The 20,762-nt window shown below is 37.4% G+C and overlaps 1 protein-coding gene across 2 annotated transcripts in view; it reads left to right on the top strand.

The window, feature by feature from the left end:
- KCNIP4 (potassium voltage-gated channel interacting protein 4) overlaps positions 1-20,762 on the top strand; it is a 152,291-nt gene extending 131,529 nt beyond the window's left edge. For both annotated transcript variants that reach the window (XM_053458329.1, XM_053458328.1), the window contains exons 3-8: positions 11,010-11,079; positions 12,827-12,897; positions 14,802-14,909; positions 15,807-15,911; positions 16,094-16,156; positions 19,440-20,762. In XM_053458329.1, coding sequence (XP_053314304.1) covers positions 11,010-11,079; positions 12,827-12,897; positions 14,802-14,909; positions 15,807-15,911; positions 16,094-16,156; positions 19,440-19,487 — 465 coding nt within the window. In that variant the 3' untranslated portion in view covers positions 19,488-20,762. The remainder of the gene's footprint in view (positions 1-11,009; positions 11,080-12,826; positions 12,898-14,801; positions 14,910-15,806; positions 15,912-16,093; positions 16,157-19,439) is intronic.

The following is a 20,762-nucleotide window of genomic DNA, read 5'->3' as shown; positions in this document are numbered from 1 at the left end:
TTCTGGCACCCTATCAAGAGCACCTCTTAACCTTATTCTCTACTTCTCCTTATGCTCATAACTTTGGTATTGCTGTGGAACGTAAAAGGATAGTTTTTTGCTCCTTTAAGCCCACGTTACTTTTTCCTTATCGGAATGCCGCAAGAAGTGTAGCTCTGACCATTTTCATTTCCGTAAAGACTGTTGAGAAGTACAAGCTACACCTGGTCTACACTAGGTAGAATGCCAAGTTCTGTACACTGTCACACCCCTGTTTAATGTCCCTTTACATATAAATATTTCTTATAGACAAACTTCATCTGTTCAAGATTTTGGGGCATCTATTTTCCTTAAAACGTTGTCATGTAATCACCGAATTATGAAATGACCAACGTTGTTTAGATATTCCAAGTTAAGGGCCCCAGATGTCTTTGGCAGTTCGGTACTAAGTATTTGCTTATGTTTATTTAAATCAAATAAATGATTGATTTATAATGCATTACATCCCCTTTGGCCCTGAATCGGCTGATATTGATTCCAGTTTAAGGCACTGATTTGATTATTTGCAAGATATCTGCACAGAGAATTCATTTTCTTTTTCATTTATATTTATTTAATGGAAAGCCTGCTTGTTTTTGCTAGATTTATAGCTTAAGCCATGCGGCTCAATGCAGAAAACATGAGCTGCGTTAATTATAAAGTCCAAATGTTGTGATATTTTTTCTTCAATATATGTTTTAGGCATTTATTGTCATGAGTTGAATTGTAGTTGTGAAATAATATCACATGCATTCAGGCCCAGACTGGCCATCTGGCACAAGGGGCAAATGCCGTCAGAGCCACATACTCGCCCATATCGGGTGCTGCAGGCTGAAGCTCTTCCACTGGATCATGTATTGTAGAAGCCTAAGGTATCTGGAATTCACGATGGTCTGAACCTCATACTCCGGACGAACAAAGAAGATAGCAGATTGAAGATAGAAGAGAAGATCAAATATAGAAGATGAGAAGTGGTCGGCAGAAGCAAAACTGATCGGTAGAAAAGTAGGGAAACATTTAGAGAGTGTGAGAAAGAAGGTGAACAAGAATGAGAGTGTGGGCCCACGTGTTTCGGACCTTTTTGCATTGTTTTTGTCCAATTTGTGGGGGAAGAGGGTCTGGGCTCTTTTTCTGGGGTTTGTACGAATCGCTGAATTTATCAAAATTCTGTAAATTTGCAAATTGTGCAAATCCGAATGCACAAGTCTAGTGGACAGCCATGAAACATAAGGGATTAGAGTCTCTAGTTCTGAAGACGGGTCTCCAGTTGCCAGCTCATCCTTTAGCCTCCCTGATAAGCCATTAGTAATTAGTAATTATTTTAATTTACTTCTACCATAAATCTTCTAAATCCTATACCGTAACCCTTAGCGTATGATGAATAATGAGGAGGAGGCAGTAGAGGTTCTACCATGAAGGTCCAACACAAGCCTTAAAATCCATATAAAGTCATTATAGTCATTGACCAGAGGTACATTACATTCCATAATGGCAAAGTGGATGGTTAGTGAGTACGGAGATAACGTGCCCTACCTTGGCTCGTTCAGATGGAAAAAGATGGGGTGCCATCTCAAAGTGGATGAAAAGCCTTCAGCACTCACTATAGACTTATTCACTTAAAACAGTGGATATCTTTATGTAAATGCAACAGGATTTTTCTGTTACCTTGAAATTTATTGATTTACCAAGAATAATCTGTCCTCAATTTGCAGTCAAACTAAAAGGCTGGGAAAGTTTATTCTCATTATTGCTTGGTATGTTGGTGTGCAAAGCGTAATCGTAGATGAGAAATAATGAATATCTCAGCTTGTAATATGACTTTACACCTATCAAACATAAGGTAGACCTTGAATAGATGAGGAAAATAATCCTCTAAAGAACCAAGGAATAAAAGTAAAAACAAGGGAACTCATGCGGCATAATTGGCCTAGAACAATGACAAAATGGAAATTGTGCAAAATTATGCATAATAATGTGAAATAACGAAACAGGAACACTACATGTGAAAAAAATCTTTAGATTTGTGCTGTAAAATAATAAGCAATTTGAATTAATTTCCATTTCCATTAAAGTCTAATAAAAGTTGAGGGAGAGAAGGGTCTTTATCACCTGGATAAACTATGTGATGGGGCAGATATGTATTGTCTCTGTAACTTTATTGTATATGTATACAGGCATAAATATAGATGTATAGATGTGTATATATATATATATATATACCGTATTGGCTCGGATATAGGCCGCCCCCGTATATAGGCCGCACCCTAAAAGTTTGGTGCTTTTTTAAAGAAAAAGTTTTTTTCTTTAAAAAAGCACCAAAAAAACATGCTGCCACTCTGTCCCCCCCCGAGATATGCTGCCACTCTGTCCCCCCCCCGAGATATGCTGCCGCTGTCCTCCCTCCCCGAGATATGCTGCCGCTGTCCTCCCTCCCCGAGATATGCTGCCGCTGTCCTCCCTCCCCGAGATATGCTACCGCTGTCCTCCCTCCCCGAGATATGCTACCGCTGTCCTCCCTCCCCGAGATATGCTACCGCTGTCCTCCTCTGCCCCCCCCCGACTTACCGGAGCAGACTCCCGGGTGTCTTGCGTGGCCGGCGGGGGACGTCTACGCAATACAACTTCCCGTGCCGGCACCGGAAGTTGTATACGTCCCGGGGGGGGGACGGTCCGCACGATGCGCTTAGACAACCTCCCGTGCCGGCACCTCCTCCCGTGGGAAGTGCTGGCAGGGGAGGCTGTCTGAGCGTATCGGGGAGTAGGATGCAGGTCCCCTGCAGCGCTGCGGGGGATCTGTATCCTAACCCCGCTGCCTGCCCGGCGCTCGGGACTGCATGTCCCGGGCGTCGGGCGCTAGACCCCGAATATAGGCCGCACCCCCACTTTAAAGATTTAAAGTGGGGGGAAAAAGTGCGGCCTATATTCGAGCCAATACGGTATATATATATATATATATATATATATATATATATATACACATTCACTTTAATAGTACACCTGTTCAATTACTTGTTAACACAAATAACTAATCAGCCAATCTGCCAACATGGCAGCAACTCAATGCATTTAGGCATGAAGACGTGGTCAAGACAACTTGCTGAAGTTGAAACCGAGCATCAGAATGGGGAAGAAAAGGGATTTAAGTGACTTTGAACCTTGCATGGTTGTTGGTGCCAGACGGGCTGGTCCGAGTATTGCAGAAACTGCTGATCTACTGGGATTTTCACGCACAACCATCTCTAGGGTTTACAGAGAATGGTCCGAAAAAGAGAAAATATCCAGTGAGAGGCATTTGTGTGGATGGTGCACAGGCTCACCAAAATTTGACAATGGAATACCGGAAGAACGTTGCCTGGTCTGATGAGTCTCGATTCCAGCTGGGACACATAGATGGCAGGGTCAGACTTTGTGGTAAACAACATGAAAGCATGCACACATTGGGCCTCTTAGTACCAACTGAGCATAGTTTACAGCAACAGCCTACCTGATTATTGTTGCAACCTTAAGACATTACAACCATAAATCTACCACCCTGTTATGTACACACCTGGAGTCTCTCAGTAAGTTTATTTGCCCTTGGCTCTTTCATCCAGAAAAAAAATCCTGTCCACCCATAGTTAGTTCCCACTATCTAGAAAAAGGGTTTGTATAATAATAATACATAAAGAAGTTGTGGCAAGTGAGAGATTTGACCTACAATGATGATCAATGCTTAAAGATATACTTTATATAAAGTGATAATATTCCAAGCAGATAAAGTGTAATTATTTATATTAGAAGACTGAATCATCCTAAAATTCTGAAAAACTTCTATGTAAAATACGCTTAAATCCAGCTATACAAACAACCATTTTTTTTCTAACATTCAACAACATTTTTGTTAATTCATCAAAATATAATTTACATTTTTACATTAAAATATTCAAACTTAATGTTTGATGTATCAAGGTTGGGTATGACAGTTACAGATATTTAAACCAAAATATTAATAGAGTAATCGGTAACAGACCTTGAGTAATTCCAAATACTAAACCCAGAGCTAGCTAATTTTGCTTTGAACATTTACTGTTGGATCATTTGTCTGCCGCCATACCAGTTATAATTTGCTCGCAAATAGAAAAAGCAAAATAAAAAATATTATCCAAATAAATAATTTACAGAGTGACAGATTCTCCATAAAACTGTCTCTTTAGATAACAGTACAATGTATTATGTATAGCGAACATAAATGTAATTTGGACAATACAATGCCCCATACAATTAAAAAGCTATTTTTTAAACAATTTTTACATTTTTAATATACTTCTAAATGTTTAATTATATTTTCACTGTAGCAAACGCTTCTAATAATTTTGTCCTATGGCCACTGAGCACCTGCTGTGGAAAAACAAAATATATTTGTAAGCTTGCGAGCAGGGCTCTCTCCACCAAATGTATCGGTTTGTCTTAGTCTGTCAATTCTCGTCTTGTCATATCCCTTGATTTTATGTATTGTATTAAGCGCTGCGTAAACTGTTGGCGCTATATAAATAAAAGATAAAAATACTAATAATAATAATAATAATATTTGCCAATCCTTCCCACTTTGGGGCCTCAGGCACATCATCTGGACACATGAGACTATACTCTGTTTAGCATTTAGCATGGCTCATTTGTTTGTGTCGCTTGGCTCTGACTCAACTCGTGCCATACCCAGGGCCGGCCCTACAATGGAGCCGACTGGGGCAATTGCCCCAGGCGGCACTTTAGAAGGGGCGGCACCTTGCCGCCCCAAGCGCTTTTTTTTTTTTGTTGTTTTTTTTTGAAGGGGAGGAGAGAGAGAGAGGGGCACCGAGTGGTTTTCGCTTACCCGCTCGGCGCCCCTCTCTCTCCTCTGCGGCGAGTCTCCCTGTTCGTCTCGGTGCCGGCTTGTAATGCAGAGCGCCGGAAGTGACGTCAATTTCCGGCGCTCAGCATTACAAGCCGGCACCGTGGCAGAGCAGGGAGACTCGCCGCAGGACTGTTTAAAGGTAAGTACCGGGGGGGGTGGTAGATTATGGCGTCGGCGAAGTTTAAAATAACACCGACGCGGGGGGGGCGGCATTTTAAACTTCGCCCCAGGCGGTGTTAAGTCTTCGGCCGGCCCAGGCCATACCACAGTCCACTTACCCATCTCTACTAACAAGAGGATGCAGTAGCTATTGAGCCATACATCCCAAGGTGTCTGAGCCACCCTAAAACCCAATAATATGTCTATTGGAGAAGAAAGAAGAATTCTTCAGTATTCCGCCATGGAACATTTGAGCGGTATGAGGCTCTGATGTATTGAATGAAACAAGGTTTCTGAAGATTCTGAAGCTTTAGGGATTACAAGGCATGCATCCTTCCAGACAGAGATACATAGTATAAAATGTTATATAATCCCTGCTTAATAAATTACATTACTTTTTAATAAAGCCCTATGAGCTGCCTTTTCCCACTTTATATTATATATAACTTAATTTGGCGTGGAAATATCATCATTTCCACTTATAAAATTTACACTTTAATGCAAATGTTAAATATGTTTTCTTTTGACTGAAGTAAACCCTCATATTCCCTAAGCTATGTGTCTATTGCATATATAAATAAGTAATAAAGTTTGTCTTATGATCAAAATAACATCTGTGCTTTGACAGGGGAACACACTATTGGATTATTTTTTCATAGACAAAGATATGTTCGCACTCAAAGATAGGAACACAAATGAATAGTATATAATTATTTTTATTAGCGGTAAAACAAAGGTGGTAATATATTCTACCCTCTCGGAGAGATGCAGCCTGGTGATTGTAATGGAGATGTAATATGCTAGTCTCATGGTAGAATATTGATAATCATCCAGTAGATTAAATCATAAATCATATAATATCTTTAAAGATTGATCTTGAATATGTATATACAACGTCATACAATCTCAGCTTGCTAAATTCATTAATATGAGAAACATTTAAAAAGCTCCAATACATTGCTGTCAATATCCTGACACTCCTACTATAAAATAATGTATATTAAAGTACGCAGTGAGTACTTTAATATGTATTCTTCTGAAACAAAAAATAAAATACAGCATTTACCTGACAGAGAAGAGGCAGCCCTGTTGCAAAAGATGCCTTCTTCTCCTATTCTCCAACTACTTATGCCACTGATTGGCTGCAAGTGTATCTATCGCATACCAAGAATGTATGGTAGAGATGGTGGGAACTTGGTGATAATAACTGGGTGGAGATAAATTATGCTAATTATGGGGGTATGGCAGAGTGGGAGGAGCTTTGTGGCAGTGGGTATGGTAAGTGATCAAGTAAGTAATCGATAGCAGAGCCACAAAGTGCCCCTGGAAGTAGTTTTCAAGTGTTGGCAACTATGCCTTACGTATGTGATAATAGCTTTATAGAGGAACTGCATAGCTGTATAAAATCTATAGCGCTAGAGGCTCGTTCACAGACAGCTAAACAATGCAGGCAGGGAGCAGAAACCATGTAACTACTTCCTGATTGGGTTGGCAGTAAGACCCCTATTCAACCTGAGTGGGAAAGAGGGGGAAATTGGCACAAAATGCTTAGGCAAAAAATTGCATTTTTGTTTACACTAGAAAACGATGCATTTTACAGGAGATAGGAAAATGTTATAGAAATACATGGATAACTCTTAACTCAACACAAACACAAACTCTTACCCTGTTACCCCCCCAACCCATCATTATTTCCATAAATACATAATTTCCAAAACAAACAGCCTTCCACACTAACTCTACTAGTTTGATTTCATCTCTGTTACCACAGTGAAAACCAAGATAATACCAATAGTGAATGGCTAACATGGATGCATCAATAACATTGGTCAAACAGACAGGATGATAATCAAATCCCCTGGTAATCATAACGCTTCAAATTCTTTTTTTTGTTCCATTCAAAATATGTTTGTCGGCCGGCAAATGATTAGACAAGTCATCAATACAATCTGGAGGCCACATGTAGTTTTGCCTGAATTGTCAAAAAGAAATTACATTTCTTTTGAATGCAAGATGAAGAATATGGCTTTACTCAGGACTGCCCGGCGTCTCTTTGGAATAAGCCTGATTCATGGGCTAATGGAACACAATGGTTTCTCCACTAATCATGTCTTCAGAGAGGGCTTGTTAGTTTCCTTTCATTTAATAGATGTGCAATGTTCTGCCAGTGGACATCCTGTGCCATGGATGCCTACCAAAATATGTTTGCTTTTTCCTATGCTCCTGGATCCTGGTTTTATTCCCCGCAGTTTTGCCAACAATTATAAATATTTTCCTTCCTTTCTCCATCATTCAGAAGCCAATATTTATCCACCCAGGACTGGATTGGACCATAAAATGAGCCCTGGCACTTTAAGGCCAACAGGACATAGATCAAACGTTAAGTCAATAAGTTCCTCCAAGTGTCCCAAATATTTTATTACTACAAAAGGGAGCGGAAATATTTTTTCCTGTAAAACGATACAAAGAAATACAACGTAAACTTATGAATTTGTTTTTAAAAACTGATCTTAACCTGGTTGACGCGATAACACTTTTCATTGTGTTTGTTTTTTTATTATGAGCGGCATTTTCAATTACTTTCAAAAGTATAAGTTCTTGATGATAATCTGGAAACACATTTATCAAGGGTTGAATTACTCCCGCTTTCCTGAGAGACGATAGCTACGAGTATCATGTGTTAATCCCGGTTTCCAGCAAAACTTTTCGATCTTGGACCTGAGGAGTAAATCAAAAAATGCATTTGCATTTATTAAAGATAAAAACAGGAGAAATGGTCTTGAGGGCAGTAGAGTTATAAAATGATGTAAATATTCTGAGCAGTTTGCCATTTAATAGTGTAAAGCGGCCAGCCAAATCTTTACAGGGAGCTCCATCGCCTGGGCACCAGAAGATGAATGGCTACAAATGTGATTATTATTATTTTGAAATATGTTAGAGATTAACTTGCTATATACACTATGGTCCATGCATACCGGTCAAAGCGATTAGCTTTCCGCTGGAACCCACTGCCCTACATACCAAAATACTCCGAAGGTGCATCGAGCATTACAGAATTAAGTGTATTTCATCTTTTCCTGTACAGTAATTAGGTGGTGGCTGCTCCAATTGACTCATATTCCTGTGCCCTAATCTTAATTGTTTTACTCTACTAAATTTATCACCCCTGATTTAATTATCTACTCTTCCATCCTTTTTTTCTCTCTTCCATCTCTTCTCTTTACCCCTTACTCCCTGTTTCTTAGCTCCTTTCCGTCTTCACTCACGTTTCATCTTATTTTCCACCCACAGCCTTTTTCGTGTCTCTTCTCTTTTGGCACTCATGTTAGTCTATTTTACACATCTCTCCTTTCTACGACCCTTTATCCAATTTCTTTTCTAACATTATACACCTTTGCCCCCCCCATGACTCATCTCCCCCTCCTTCCCTTTAACCCTTTAGCAACATTTCATAATTTTTACATGGAATCTTTTTCTTGCACTTTTTTATAGTTTACTGAATACAATTTAGTTATTAAAGAGCATCCTAAAATAAAAAAAACAGCTGTCATTTTTATTATTGATCAATTCTCTAAATAAAGGTATATCTTCCTTTCTTAATCTTAACCCTTTATTTTTAAATCGTATTACCGTTTGACATTTTCCCCAAGGAGCACCTATTTCCAAGTTGCATGCCATATATAAAAAACATAGCATGATGATCACTTGTAAAATACAAAAAAATAAGCCTTTTGGCAACACAGGCAAATGCAATGTCACGAAGAGGGCAAATGTTACAGGAGTATGGAAAATAACAGCCAAGCAAGACAAATGCAGTTAATTCTGCAGGCACCGGTAGAATGCGCTGACCTGTACATTCTAATTATGTTCACACTCTTACGTGAGCAAGTTTAAATCAAGGTAACGGGTGTTAGAGGTAGATTAAATATTTGATCTCCAAGCAAAGCTCATCTACACCACGACGTCCTTAAAAATATTCTCCAATGAATTTTAAGTAGTACTGACTGACTCTAACATAGAAAAATATGTCAGGCTTGTTGTTTTATGTCAGACTCGTAAGGCCTTGAGGCTTCTCTATTTTTCTTCCTGCATTGCAGGTGAAAGACATTTCATATGAACGTAAAAGGGAGGGATGCAAGTGAAAAATGTTCTTCTGAGAACAATCTAATTTAGGAAAAGAAATAATACAAAATATAGTAAATCTTATTTGACTCCTGATAAGTTTTCATAGGCATGACGTAAAGACAATAAAATCTACTAAAATATACGGATCAGCACAAAACATATACTCTTATATAAAACATGCGTTCATTGAAAAATCCGAGCTTTATTAGAGAAACAGATGTTCCAAAAGTCACCGGTGAAAACACGTTTGTCTTGTGCATGTAGTGTGTGTTGACACTTGTTTGTCAATCCACGCCAGCAATCTTGTTTTCCGATGACAATTTCACTACATGCACCATTAACTTGTGCAAACCATGCCACAGAAGCTGATGTCCTCCAAAGGACAGAACGCTGGTATGTAACAGAGAGATCTTTGTATTGGGAATGGGAGAGCTAGTGGCCAGCAGCAGAAGAGGCGTCAACATCGGGTGACCAACTACAAGATTACGCTAACATGGCAACAGTAAGTTTCCCTCGCATCTGTCGCCTTTCCCTAGAAGAAGGGAAGTGGCCCTCCCATGATTCGCCCTATCCCCGTGCTGAGGGTATCCAATAATCCCCCTTTGTTCACTGGTTGCATTGTGGAAGAACCTCTGTTCATTGGTTTACTTGTTGATTAGATTCCCAATTTAAATCGCCATCTGTTGTTTTAGCACCTTTCCATTGTTCTGCGATACTGGATGTTGTTCGTAATAAATAGTACTCGTTTGTCTACACGTAATACAAGTAGTTGCTTACGTCACTGGATAGGAAAAAGCAGGTATTAAGTTACCGCAAAGGAGCTAAATTTCTTTTTCCTCCACTTTCAAGAGTTCAATATTGTAGTAAGAAATATAGCATTTGATCTCATAAAAGAACCTTTTGGCCCATCTATTCTGCCCATTTTTCCTGATTAAAACGTAAATCAGTCCTGCAAACAATTAATTAAGATGGGGAATGCCAGGTTTCCTATTCCCTTCAATAAAGACCCCCAGATGCAGCATTGGGTTTAAAATACGACAAAGTGTTTATTAACATGATGACAACACAACAATAATTGTAATAACACAATTTTTTTTTTAACTTCAGCTGCAGCTACTACACTTGTTCTACCATTGTTCTAATTTACGTAAATCATTAGGCATTTGGATTATTCCACCAGGAATGTCTAGTTCTGCATGGGAGCTTCATATGGTCACTACTGAAGGACCAGAGTATACCATGTATCTCCTTGTTTTTCTTAGAGCTACCATTGAAAAACATGATTGTCATTCTCTCCAAAAACAGGCAGAGATACTTGTGGGTTGCTTAGAATATATCAGCTCTTATTTGAAATATTAGTAAGCAAGAAACTCAGTTTCCAGTGACAGCTGGAAATGTGTGACCTAGAAGGAAATGCTTAACTGGACAGAAAGAGCAGAGTCCAGGAAAGAGGAGTAGAGAATGCAAAGACAAAGCCTTGAAGAAAGATAAGATGACAATGACTGACCATAGAAGGTGGAACAGAGGCAGATGGGGACAAGTAGGAATTCAATTAAACTAAAACTGCTAGCATTTCTATTTCACTACTACATCCCCTTGTTCTCATGTAATCAAACTCTGAATATCTACATTAAGGTGTACCTTGAACCGTAGAGTGCTGAACTAAGCAATTTCAGTTGATTTGGTGGATTCTCCTAAAAATCTTATCTTAAAAATGATGATAGTAGAATTCGTATCTATGTGTTCCGACGATAAAACCAAGGCCGATATTTGTTAAAGCAACTGCTTGTGAATCAGATTAAGAAACATTTCAATCATTTTATCTCCATTTCTTCAGGAATGTCCCAGTGGGGTGGTTAATGAAGAAACCTTCAAAGATATCTACGCACAGTTCTTCCCACAAGGAGGTAAGTTAAGCAAGGAATTACAACTATGTAATAAATACTAACCAGCTGTTTCTGGGGGAATGCTTTGCGTACGAGCACATACTACAAAGTGTTTTCAAAAAACATAAGGGCATGTCTGCCACTGTTATATCTCAGCGCTTGCTGATGTAAGAAGTTACCGCATCTGTAATACTGTTAACAGTAGTGGAAATATGTAAATAACGCAAGCAGCAGATGTTAAAAAGTAACAACATTGGCACTTCATAACATGTTGATTTCCTGAGAATACGCAATTCATGCTTTCACGGCTCTTTGAAAGAAGACTAATTGTGATTTTTTTTTAAATGGAAGGAATTTATGCTTAAGAATGGTAACTTTGGGCCAGAGGATATGCTGAATAAGGAGTTTATTTTGCTTGATAACTTTTAAAATGTGTCTCACTTTTGTGGATTTTAATGCTTCTTCATTCCTGCGTTTCTTAAGCCATATATTCCACTTGCCTGGAGTTTTAAGTGGAGGACTTCATAATAAGCTGTATTTTGTGTTCTACTATATTAAAGCTGACATAAAGGGATATTCCAGTCATCACATTAATATTATTATTTATTGTGTATTATATAGCGCCATGATATTCTGCAGCTCTGTATAATGGGTCACATGCAATTTAATACATATTATAGGTGAGTGGTCTCTTTAAACATCACTGTTTTCCTTCTAGCAAATTGATGAAGGTGTTCTGCAGAATTCCCTCTATGCGTTTGTCTGCCTCCAAGCTATATAATTTGCAGGGGGTTATGATAAGGGGTGTGCTGCAGCTTCTCCTAAAAGTATTTACAGAATGCTTCAATATAATTTTTTTGTTGATGAGGCTGCATAGGACACTAAACTGTCCATTTAGGGTAGACGCCTCAAACTGTTGTTTTCCTTATTTTTGGGGTTTTGGTCAGCCAATGGGGAATTACACATAGCTATAAGAAAAGATAGAGTCTTTAGCTTTTTGGGTCTCAGAGGTATCACCACCATGGAAAGTATCATCTTAACTTCTATTGACCTTTAACTCCATGATCCAATGCCTAAGCAAGGCCTACATCTCTTTGGGAATCGAGGAGGTGGCCTAAGCTATGAATTCTCACACGCAGGTAAATTCTTTCACATTTTTAGCTAGGGCAGTAACTTTCATGGGGCAGGATTGATAGCTCACTTGAACCTCTTGGTGGCAATGCCCCAAACCCCAGTCCATTTCCCGAAGTGGATAAGACATCAACACCAGGCAGGACTTTTGACCCTACATTAGGTGCCAAGAGCAACAATATTCATCCATAACAATGATGCAAACAATAAAATAAAAAGCATACATCATAAAGCCACTCATTTATACGCGATTCTCTGTATCTTAAGACAAAACATCTATGGTTAGCATTAAAGAGTGCTCTTTGTCTCCATCTTCTGGATGTTAAAGTTACGAACCTTTACGGTGTATCTTAATGTCTTTTACATTAATGCTCTGAACAAAATATTTAAAACATTTTGTCTGCAATATAGACGATTCAATAAAAACAATGGCTACCACCATAGATATCTTAATATAGTTAACCATCATGTATTTACAGACACCACATTTACAATATAGTTATAAACATGTATTTTTCAAATGTTTTAGTTTCATAATTAATGAATTGTATGCATAATTGGCATTTTCCCATTTTTATGTTATTGTATCTCAGCCATGTCATAAAGTTAATTTACAATGTTTTCATTTTAATTGTAGATGCTTCGACTTACGCACACTTTCTCTTTAATGCTTTTGACACAGACCACAACGGATCTGTAAGTTTTGAGGTACGTAATACAATATCTGGACAGTCGTAGTGTTTATTTTGTCCTAATTTCCAATTTTCATTTGCTTTGTTACTGGTTCCTTGCCGAGGGAATGGCGTGCAGCATTTACACCAGGGCAAATGGGCAGACTAGATTGGCTGAATGGCATTTATCTGCTATCAAATGTTATGTTTCTGTCTATGCAAGTGAACTGGGGAAATATGAAAATAGAAGAATATATTATATAAATCGATTTTTATTAGCTAATCTGTCCTTCAAGTGCATTGAAATGTCGATGTATAAGGTTGCACGGCATTGGCATGGGTCAGAGTAGAATCTGAAGTACCTTCAAAGTCTGTCCCGGAGAATTGTATTACGTGTAGTTTAAAGTATTGCTTTTTCACAGTTTTTCCTTGTTTCTGTTTTATGTGCCATGCATTAGCTGTCTCAGGCATCAACCTTTGGATTTAACCATAAATTCCAGTAAAGCTGGCCCCAAAAGTCCAATTCTTTGGAATATAGCTGTGAATTCAGATGAATCAGTTGCTTTTGTAGCTGTCTTAGATTCTCATAGCTTGGTTTCACTGAAATGTAAGACTTCACGTAGAGCATATATTTTTTTATTATATGGTAATTTAAACATCTGTATGCCTTATCAGTCCTGATCATTTCTCATATACAATTGAGAAGTGTGGTCATTCTATTCTAGAATCCGAAGCAGCTAAAGACAGGCAGGGGACAAAGCAATGTGCAAGCTGATTTAATTTATGATGCTGTTGAAGAATCATGAATCTGGAAAGAAATGTATTGGAAGTTCTTTATTCCGTATAACGATGGCCATCAATAAACATCAGTGTTTTCTTTCAGCACCCTCTTTATAGTTTCTTCTCATCATTGTACAAGCAAATTTTGGCGGAGAATCACTCTTTACAAATTCTGCTTGATTAAGTGGCTCTCCCGGTGTGTGACAGTTAATACTTATAACATATTTACTCGTTAAAAGAATGTTTCTTTGAAGACCATTTCAGTAAATAACACCAATCAATCATAAATGAGTTTTAGGAGGAATATGAATCGTCTTTTTTCCCCCAATGTTACTGGATTTCTCTTTTTACCAACAGACTAAATAAATTATATTCCTATATTATGTAAACCATATGAACCGTATGCATGAGAATAGTAAAACCCACGCACATTATTCTCTCCACCTTATTACCCCTGCGTGAGGCAAATATAAGGGTAGGCAGTAAAGCATTTTGTGGTGGACGTTTCAGGACATCCCTTAAGAAAAATTACTGCAGTTTTTCCTGAAGTAATACTGCTATTTTTTGGACATGAAAAAACTGCAATACTGCACTTTTACTGCAGTATTACTGCACATTTACTGCAGTTTTACTGCATTTGTACTTCACTGTACTGCAGTTTTACTGCACATTTACCGCACTTTTTTTATATTGCAAACCTACAGTTGTACTTCAATGTACTGCAGCTTTATTGCATTTGTACTTCCGTACAAAAATAACTGCAGTACAACTGCAGTACAGTGAAGTACAAATGCAGTAAAACTGCAGTAAATGTGCAGTAATACTGCAGTAAAAGTGCAGTATTGCAGTTTTTTCATGTCCAAAAAATAGCAGTATTACTTCAGAAAAACTGCAGTAATTTTTTTGTAAGGGATGCCCTGTGAGCACCAATATGTGTCCATAAAAAGGTAGGCCTCATATTTCCACGTAATTTAATTTTATCTCGATGTTGAGAAGAATAATTGTTTAGTTACCTACATGAACACATGAAATGTTCACTAGTGATAATTGTATATTGGCGTCTTTAGATGTTCCATCCAAGGTTTTTCTTTGATATGTTGTTCCTCTAAAACATCAAAAGGAAGAAACAACAATCTTTTTGTTTTCTTTCCACTTGTGTAGGATTTTGTAATGGGTCTTTCCACATTGCTACGAGGGACAGTGCACGAAAAGCTTAACTGGGCATTCAATTTATACGATATCAACAAAGATGGATATATAACTAAAGACGTAAGTATTGGATGCAATAACTAATAATAGCGGCTATTTATCTAATATGTGAAACTTTAAATGTTAAAATATTTGGTTTTAATGGGTGATCAGGTCTCCAAATGATGGTTCTTGTGCTCCATTTGCGCACCATTTTACTTCTTGATCCTGGGCTTTTATTTATGAATTTGAGTTTATGAAGGGTACATATGGAAAAAGATCATTGCTCCAGCCACCATGGCCTAGTTTGTCCCAGTCATGCAGCCGGAGCTGAGGTGGTTTAAAAGCATCTTTCCCTTTGGTTTTACGATCAGCCATTTGTGAGCAATGTGCAATGCCGTGGTTGGCTTGTCCACCTCTCATAAAGTGTCACTCAGAGGGGTTTATTCCATAAAGAGAGTTGTCAAGAACATTTTCAAGAGTGTTGTGCTCTCAACTGCCTGGCTTCAATAACGATTATGAAAGTCCAAACCCCAAAGAGCTTCTGGTGCAGGAAGAGCTTGGCTAACCCTGTATAATGCATTGTTAAATTAGATTTCTTAAATCTCCTCACCAATTGAACGGCCACATGTCGGGGATGAACCTTTATAATGAATTATTAACTTTGGGAACTCAAACCACAAATCTCCTTACAATGATCCCTTTAGTGAATAAACTCCATGATGTATTCACGAAGCCACTAGCTCACAGAAGGCTTTCACATTTCAATTCAACAACTTTACTGTACTTTATTAATGAAAAACCTCCCGGAGCTTCTCCAGCAAGAAGGGTTCAGTGGCTCCTACATAATGTACAACAGTTTGCTTGGGTGTTTTAATTTGGTTTTGTTAATGTTCAAAAACTATAAGGAAAATAGTTTGTAGATGAGAATTATATATACTTCACAGTTTCAATTTCAAAGACTTTTATTCTTAACAGGAAATGCTTGATATAATGAAGGCAATTTATGACATGATGGGCAAATACACGTATCCTGTTGTTAGAGAGGAAACACCAAAACAACATGTGGAGAATTTCTTCCAGGTAGGGAATTATGTGCAAGAATCTTATATCCGATATCCGTACCCATTTGTGTATTTGCATTTTGTAATTGTGTTAATAGCACAATGTGGACAAAATCAAAATTCTATTTTCCATGTAACAAGTTAAATGTATTTGTTGGGAAATTATTACATTTCCATACTCATTTTTACTTTATTTTACAGAAAATGGATATTAATAAAGATGGAGTAGTTACTATAGAGGAGTTCATAGAAAGCTGCCAAAAAGTAAGTAACATAAACATGCACGTCAGGCAGGCATGAAAAATGGACTAAATCCGCTTAGCATTACACTACTGTATTTAAAAAAAGAAAATAATCCTTAATGGGAGACTCCAGTCATCATATACACTTGCATATGATAGCTAAGTTATATGATAGCTTTAAATGTTCTGCAGAGTCACTCTAGAGGCATTTGCTTCTATCCATGCACCTAGCTCTGGATCTGCAGTTTCTCCTAAAAAAAAAAAAAAAATACTTACTTCAGCATGCTTTTTGTTGTTGGTAGGGCTGCATAGGAGTGTCCCATTAAGGAAACTAGTCAAGATGCTCTGGTCCTCATTAAATGACCCTTCTAAACCTTTATAATAGTTCCGTAAATATATCGTATGTATTACATTATGCATTACGGTATGATTATGTGTAGGGTTTTAAATTATATATAATACATCATAAAAACCTTAAATACGTCATGCATATTATGATCTATTTAAGTTTCGGTTTGTATCAAGGAGATGTGGACACATTTTTACTGCTTGTTTAGCTTAATTGAAACTATTCAATTATTTTGATCTCCATTGGCTTCCCAGGTTTGCTTTGACAAGTAGTGATTTTAATGTTAGATTTGAGGAAATTGCTATTTTATCTTGTTTCCTGGGAGTGGAATCTCTTACTAGTGAGTATACTTTTAGATCTTTAGAGAGCAGGCTCTGACATCTTGATCGCCTAAGCTTTGCAATTGTTTGGCAGTGCTGTTGACTTTTCCCTTTCCATATTTCGTATATGTCAGTTTTTCCTAATGGAGCCACCATGGGGGATAAAACTGTTAGCGGGGTATGCCCTGCATTGAGTGCCTCCAACATGATTCTAGTGATAATCTTTCTGGTTATATTCTCTATTGAGATACTCTAAATGCCCAGAGAGATCATGCTGGACTGTTTTTGTTTTCTTTTTTTCTATATCCCAATACCAAATATCTTTCAAATAAAAACTGTATTTGAAAAGAAGATACTGTAAATGTAGCAAAGGTAGGGCTATACCTACACTCCACTAAGTCTACACCTCCCCCAAATTCGATACTTGACAGTTTTAATAAACATTTCAGCAGCAAAGGTTCACAGCTTTCATCCAGATATTTTTTTGCTTTGTTATATTTGCTTTGTTATATTTAGCAATATTAAAGGTGCTCTTCCACTTAGCTAGTAAGAAAATAAACCTTAGCAGATCTGAAACATTTTATGTTTTTCCCTGAATTAGGTTAAAAACATCACGTAAACCTTGAAAGAACATTTTCCGTTTAGAAACATTGAATTTCAGAGCAGATAAGAAGGAGTTAGTCCACCTAGTTTGTTCCTGATGTAAGGTAATCAGTCCTTGTTATTATCTTGGATTCAGGAGAGCTTTATGCTTTTCCTATGAATGTTTAAATTGTCTCACTGTATTAGCCTCTACCACTTGGAGGATGTTTCATTTACCTACCGTTATTTTGTCCCAAACTATCTATCGTCTAGTTTTAGACTGCAGGACACCTGTTCTAACATTTCTACTCCCATCCTGTACTTTGTTAAATCCCTTTACGTATTTAAATCTTTCTGTCACATCCTCCCTCTCTTTTCTTCCTCCAAGCCATACATATTTAGATCCCTTAGTCTATCCTGATATTTTTTTCCTTTGAACCAATTACCACTTGTCAATATCCGTTCAGAGATGGGGTCTCCGGAACAGTAGGCAATACTCTAGGTGAGGTCTGAGTGGTGATCTGTAAAAGTAGCAGAACCCGCTCCTTCCTTTTGCTACTGATGCCTCTCGCTATAACCCAGCACCCTGTTTGCTTTTTCACACGCTTTATTGTATTGTCTGAAATCATTATTACCAAGTCCCTCTTTTCTGTTGTCACCGACCGAACTCTGCTCCAATGCCATATTCTGCCTTGCACTTTCTATGTCACAAGTGCATTATTTTACATTTATCAGCATTAAACTGCAGCAACATTCTCGATTCAATCACTTGTCATTTGGTTTGTTCCAGCAGGTTCTGGTAACAACCTATTAATGTCTCCTTTCGTATCAGATGAGATTGATGGATAAACATAATTAAATAATTATAATACCTATAATAGCCTTATCATTGTGGGGCTGGTCACAATGAACAGGAGATAAAGTACAGTCTAATCAGAATTAAGATAATTCTGCCAAGAAGTGTAGCCAAGATTTCTCCACAGCGATGTAAAAGACTCATTGTCAGTTATCAAAAACATTTGACTGAAGTTGTTGCCGCCAAAGATGGCACAATCAGTTATTAGGTTTAGAGGGGGCAATCACTTTTTCACATGGGTGATATTAGTTTTGATTAACTCTTTGCCTTCAATATATTAAATTTTGTATTTACATATTATCCTTGTCATATATTAAAATAGGTTAAATAACAGTGTAGATAGAAGATCCAGCTCCACAAATAAGGGTTTAAAAATGCAAAATTTAATTAGACCAGTTAGACGAAAAAAAGAGAAAAAAAGAGATGTGCTCAAGTGATTGAGAAAAAATACGCGTATTTTTTCTCAATCACTTGAGCACATCTCTTTTTTTCTCTTTTTTTTGTCTATCATGTTTTAACTGGTCTAATTAAATTTTGAATTTTTAAACTCTTATTTGTGGAGCTGGATCTTCTATCTACACTGTTATTTGGATTAACCGAGGATATGGCTCGGCCTTCTATCCCGTGCTCCCTGCAATTTGAAGCGTCTCTGCAAAACATCTAAATGGTGAGCTGGAGTTATTGTTGTTTTTTATTAAAATAGGTTGGATGATTTGAAATATTTAAATGTGGCAAATAAGCGAAAATAAAAGATCGGGTAGGGGCAAATACTTTTTCACAGCACTGTTTGAATTGTAACCATGCGTGTTGGCATAGCTCCCAACTATTCTGATAACCAGGCTTATGTTCCTGTTTGATGTCCCAAAAGGAGTGGTGATGATCAGGACTGGCAGCAGCTATGCATGAATTATACCCAAATGAGACGCTCTGCATTTTAACAAGTCAGAGATGGGAAGCTAAATGGATAGAGTTTCACGTCAAAACACCCCCAGCGTAACATGAACATACATTTTTATGACGTCATTCATATTGTGGACAGACCTGCGTGTGTGAGGATTGCTGGTAACCCTAATATACTGTATATTCATACAAAACGTAACTCTTACAGAACCAGCCTAAATGAGGATATAAAGAGTTAAATAAATGTTTTCCCAAACAAAAGGCAATTTATCCTAAACAACTTTTTTTTTCTTTACAGGATGAAAATATCATGTGCTCTATGCAGCTGTTTGAAAATCTGATTTAGCACACGTGTGTTAGCTATGAAGAAAAGACATTCGATCTATTTTTGTCAATGATTTGAAGCTGCAATTTCCATCTTACCACAAATAGACTGTTCAGCTTTACACTAAGTCATATATTATGCAAAACAGCTTTTTGGATTGTGTTTTTTGTTTTTGTTGTTTTTTTACCGACGCCTTTCTAAAATCAGTTTTAATGGCATACAGTGGGACATTTGCATTTTCACGCAAACCATAGTTTTTTTTCACTACGCTTTATTTAAAAAGTGGCCAATATTAGCTTATAGTAATTAATAAATTGTTAACAACAGTGTACTTTATAAAACACAGTATTTCATGCTATGACGGACAACTGCCTGATCCTTGCTTACTATGGTAAGTTACATCACTGGCTTCTTACCATATATTTAGTACAAATATAAAGGACAGTGATCTCATCAAAGAGAGGTAAAGTGTTCTCTATTATCTTTCCATAAAATGTGCCTGAAATTAGAAAAGTCACAAACAAAAAAACAAAAACATAATAAACTAAACAGTATATGTTTGGCCAATGGTCCTCATGATATTTATGATTTTTCGCTTGCATAAGCTGTGGACTTTTTTTCCAATTGAGTTCTGAAGAATGTATTTTGTTCCAGTATAGTATTATTTTAAATGCACTTATTGGGGGAAGAAAATTTACTTTTTAACTACTACATTAATAAACAGTTATAATAAATGATTTGAATAGTTGGAAGACAAAATATGGTGCCACCTTGGCCCAGCAGCATTATTTATTATGCTCCAAATACACCAGATTTCATACCCCATTACTGCCAAATGCAGTCAAAGGTTACAGCGTCCATCTCAGCCCAATACTTTTACCTATTAATACCAAGGGAATTTAAGAAATCCGAGGTAAGTAAAATGCCCGTATCAGCTACCATGCGTACCAGCCAAGTTTCCTACGATAATCTGTTGTTTCTCTGCACATGTAGGAAACCGGGACAGCTCTTATGGATTCTGACATTAGTGCCACTATCACAGGTCTAAATAGCAGACACTGTGATTTATTGAGATCCTTTGTGTTTGATAGACACAGGCATCATTTTTAGTTTATCACCAAATAAACACTTTCTCATGTCCAAAGCGTCAATTTCAGAAAAAGATAACAATGCTGTCTGCAGATAAAAAACTTCATATTGAAAAAATGTGATAAGCATCAGCAAATATTCTGGTGTGTTTATGTACTGTAAGCCATAGCAGCTGATTAGAATAAAAATGATCTTTACTATGTATAA

Source organism: Spea bombifrons, chromosome 1, assembly GCF_027358695.1.
Source record: "Spea bombifrons isolate aSpeBom1 chromosome 1, aSpeBom1.2.pri, whole genome shotgun sequence".
NCBI classification, from domain to species: Eukaryota; Metazoa; Chordata; class Amphibia; order Anura; family Pelobatidae; genus Spea; species Spea bombifrons.
The sequence above is the reverse complement of the archived record's forward strand: the minus strand, read 5'-3'. Positions and strand labels throughout refer to the sequence as shown.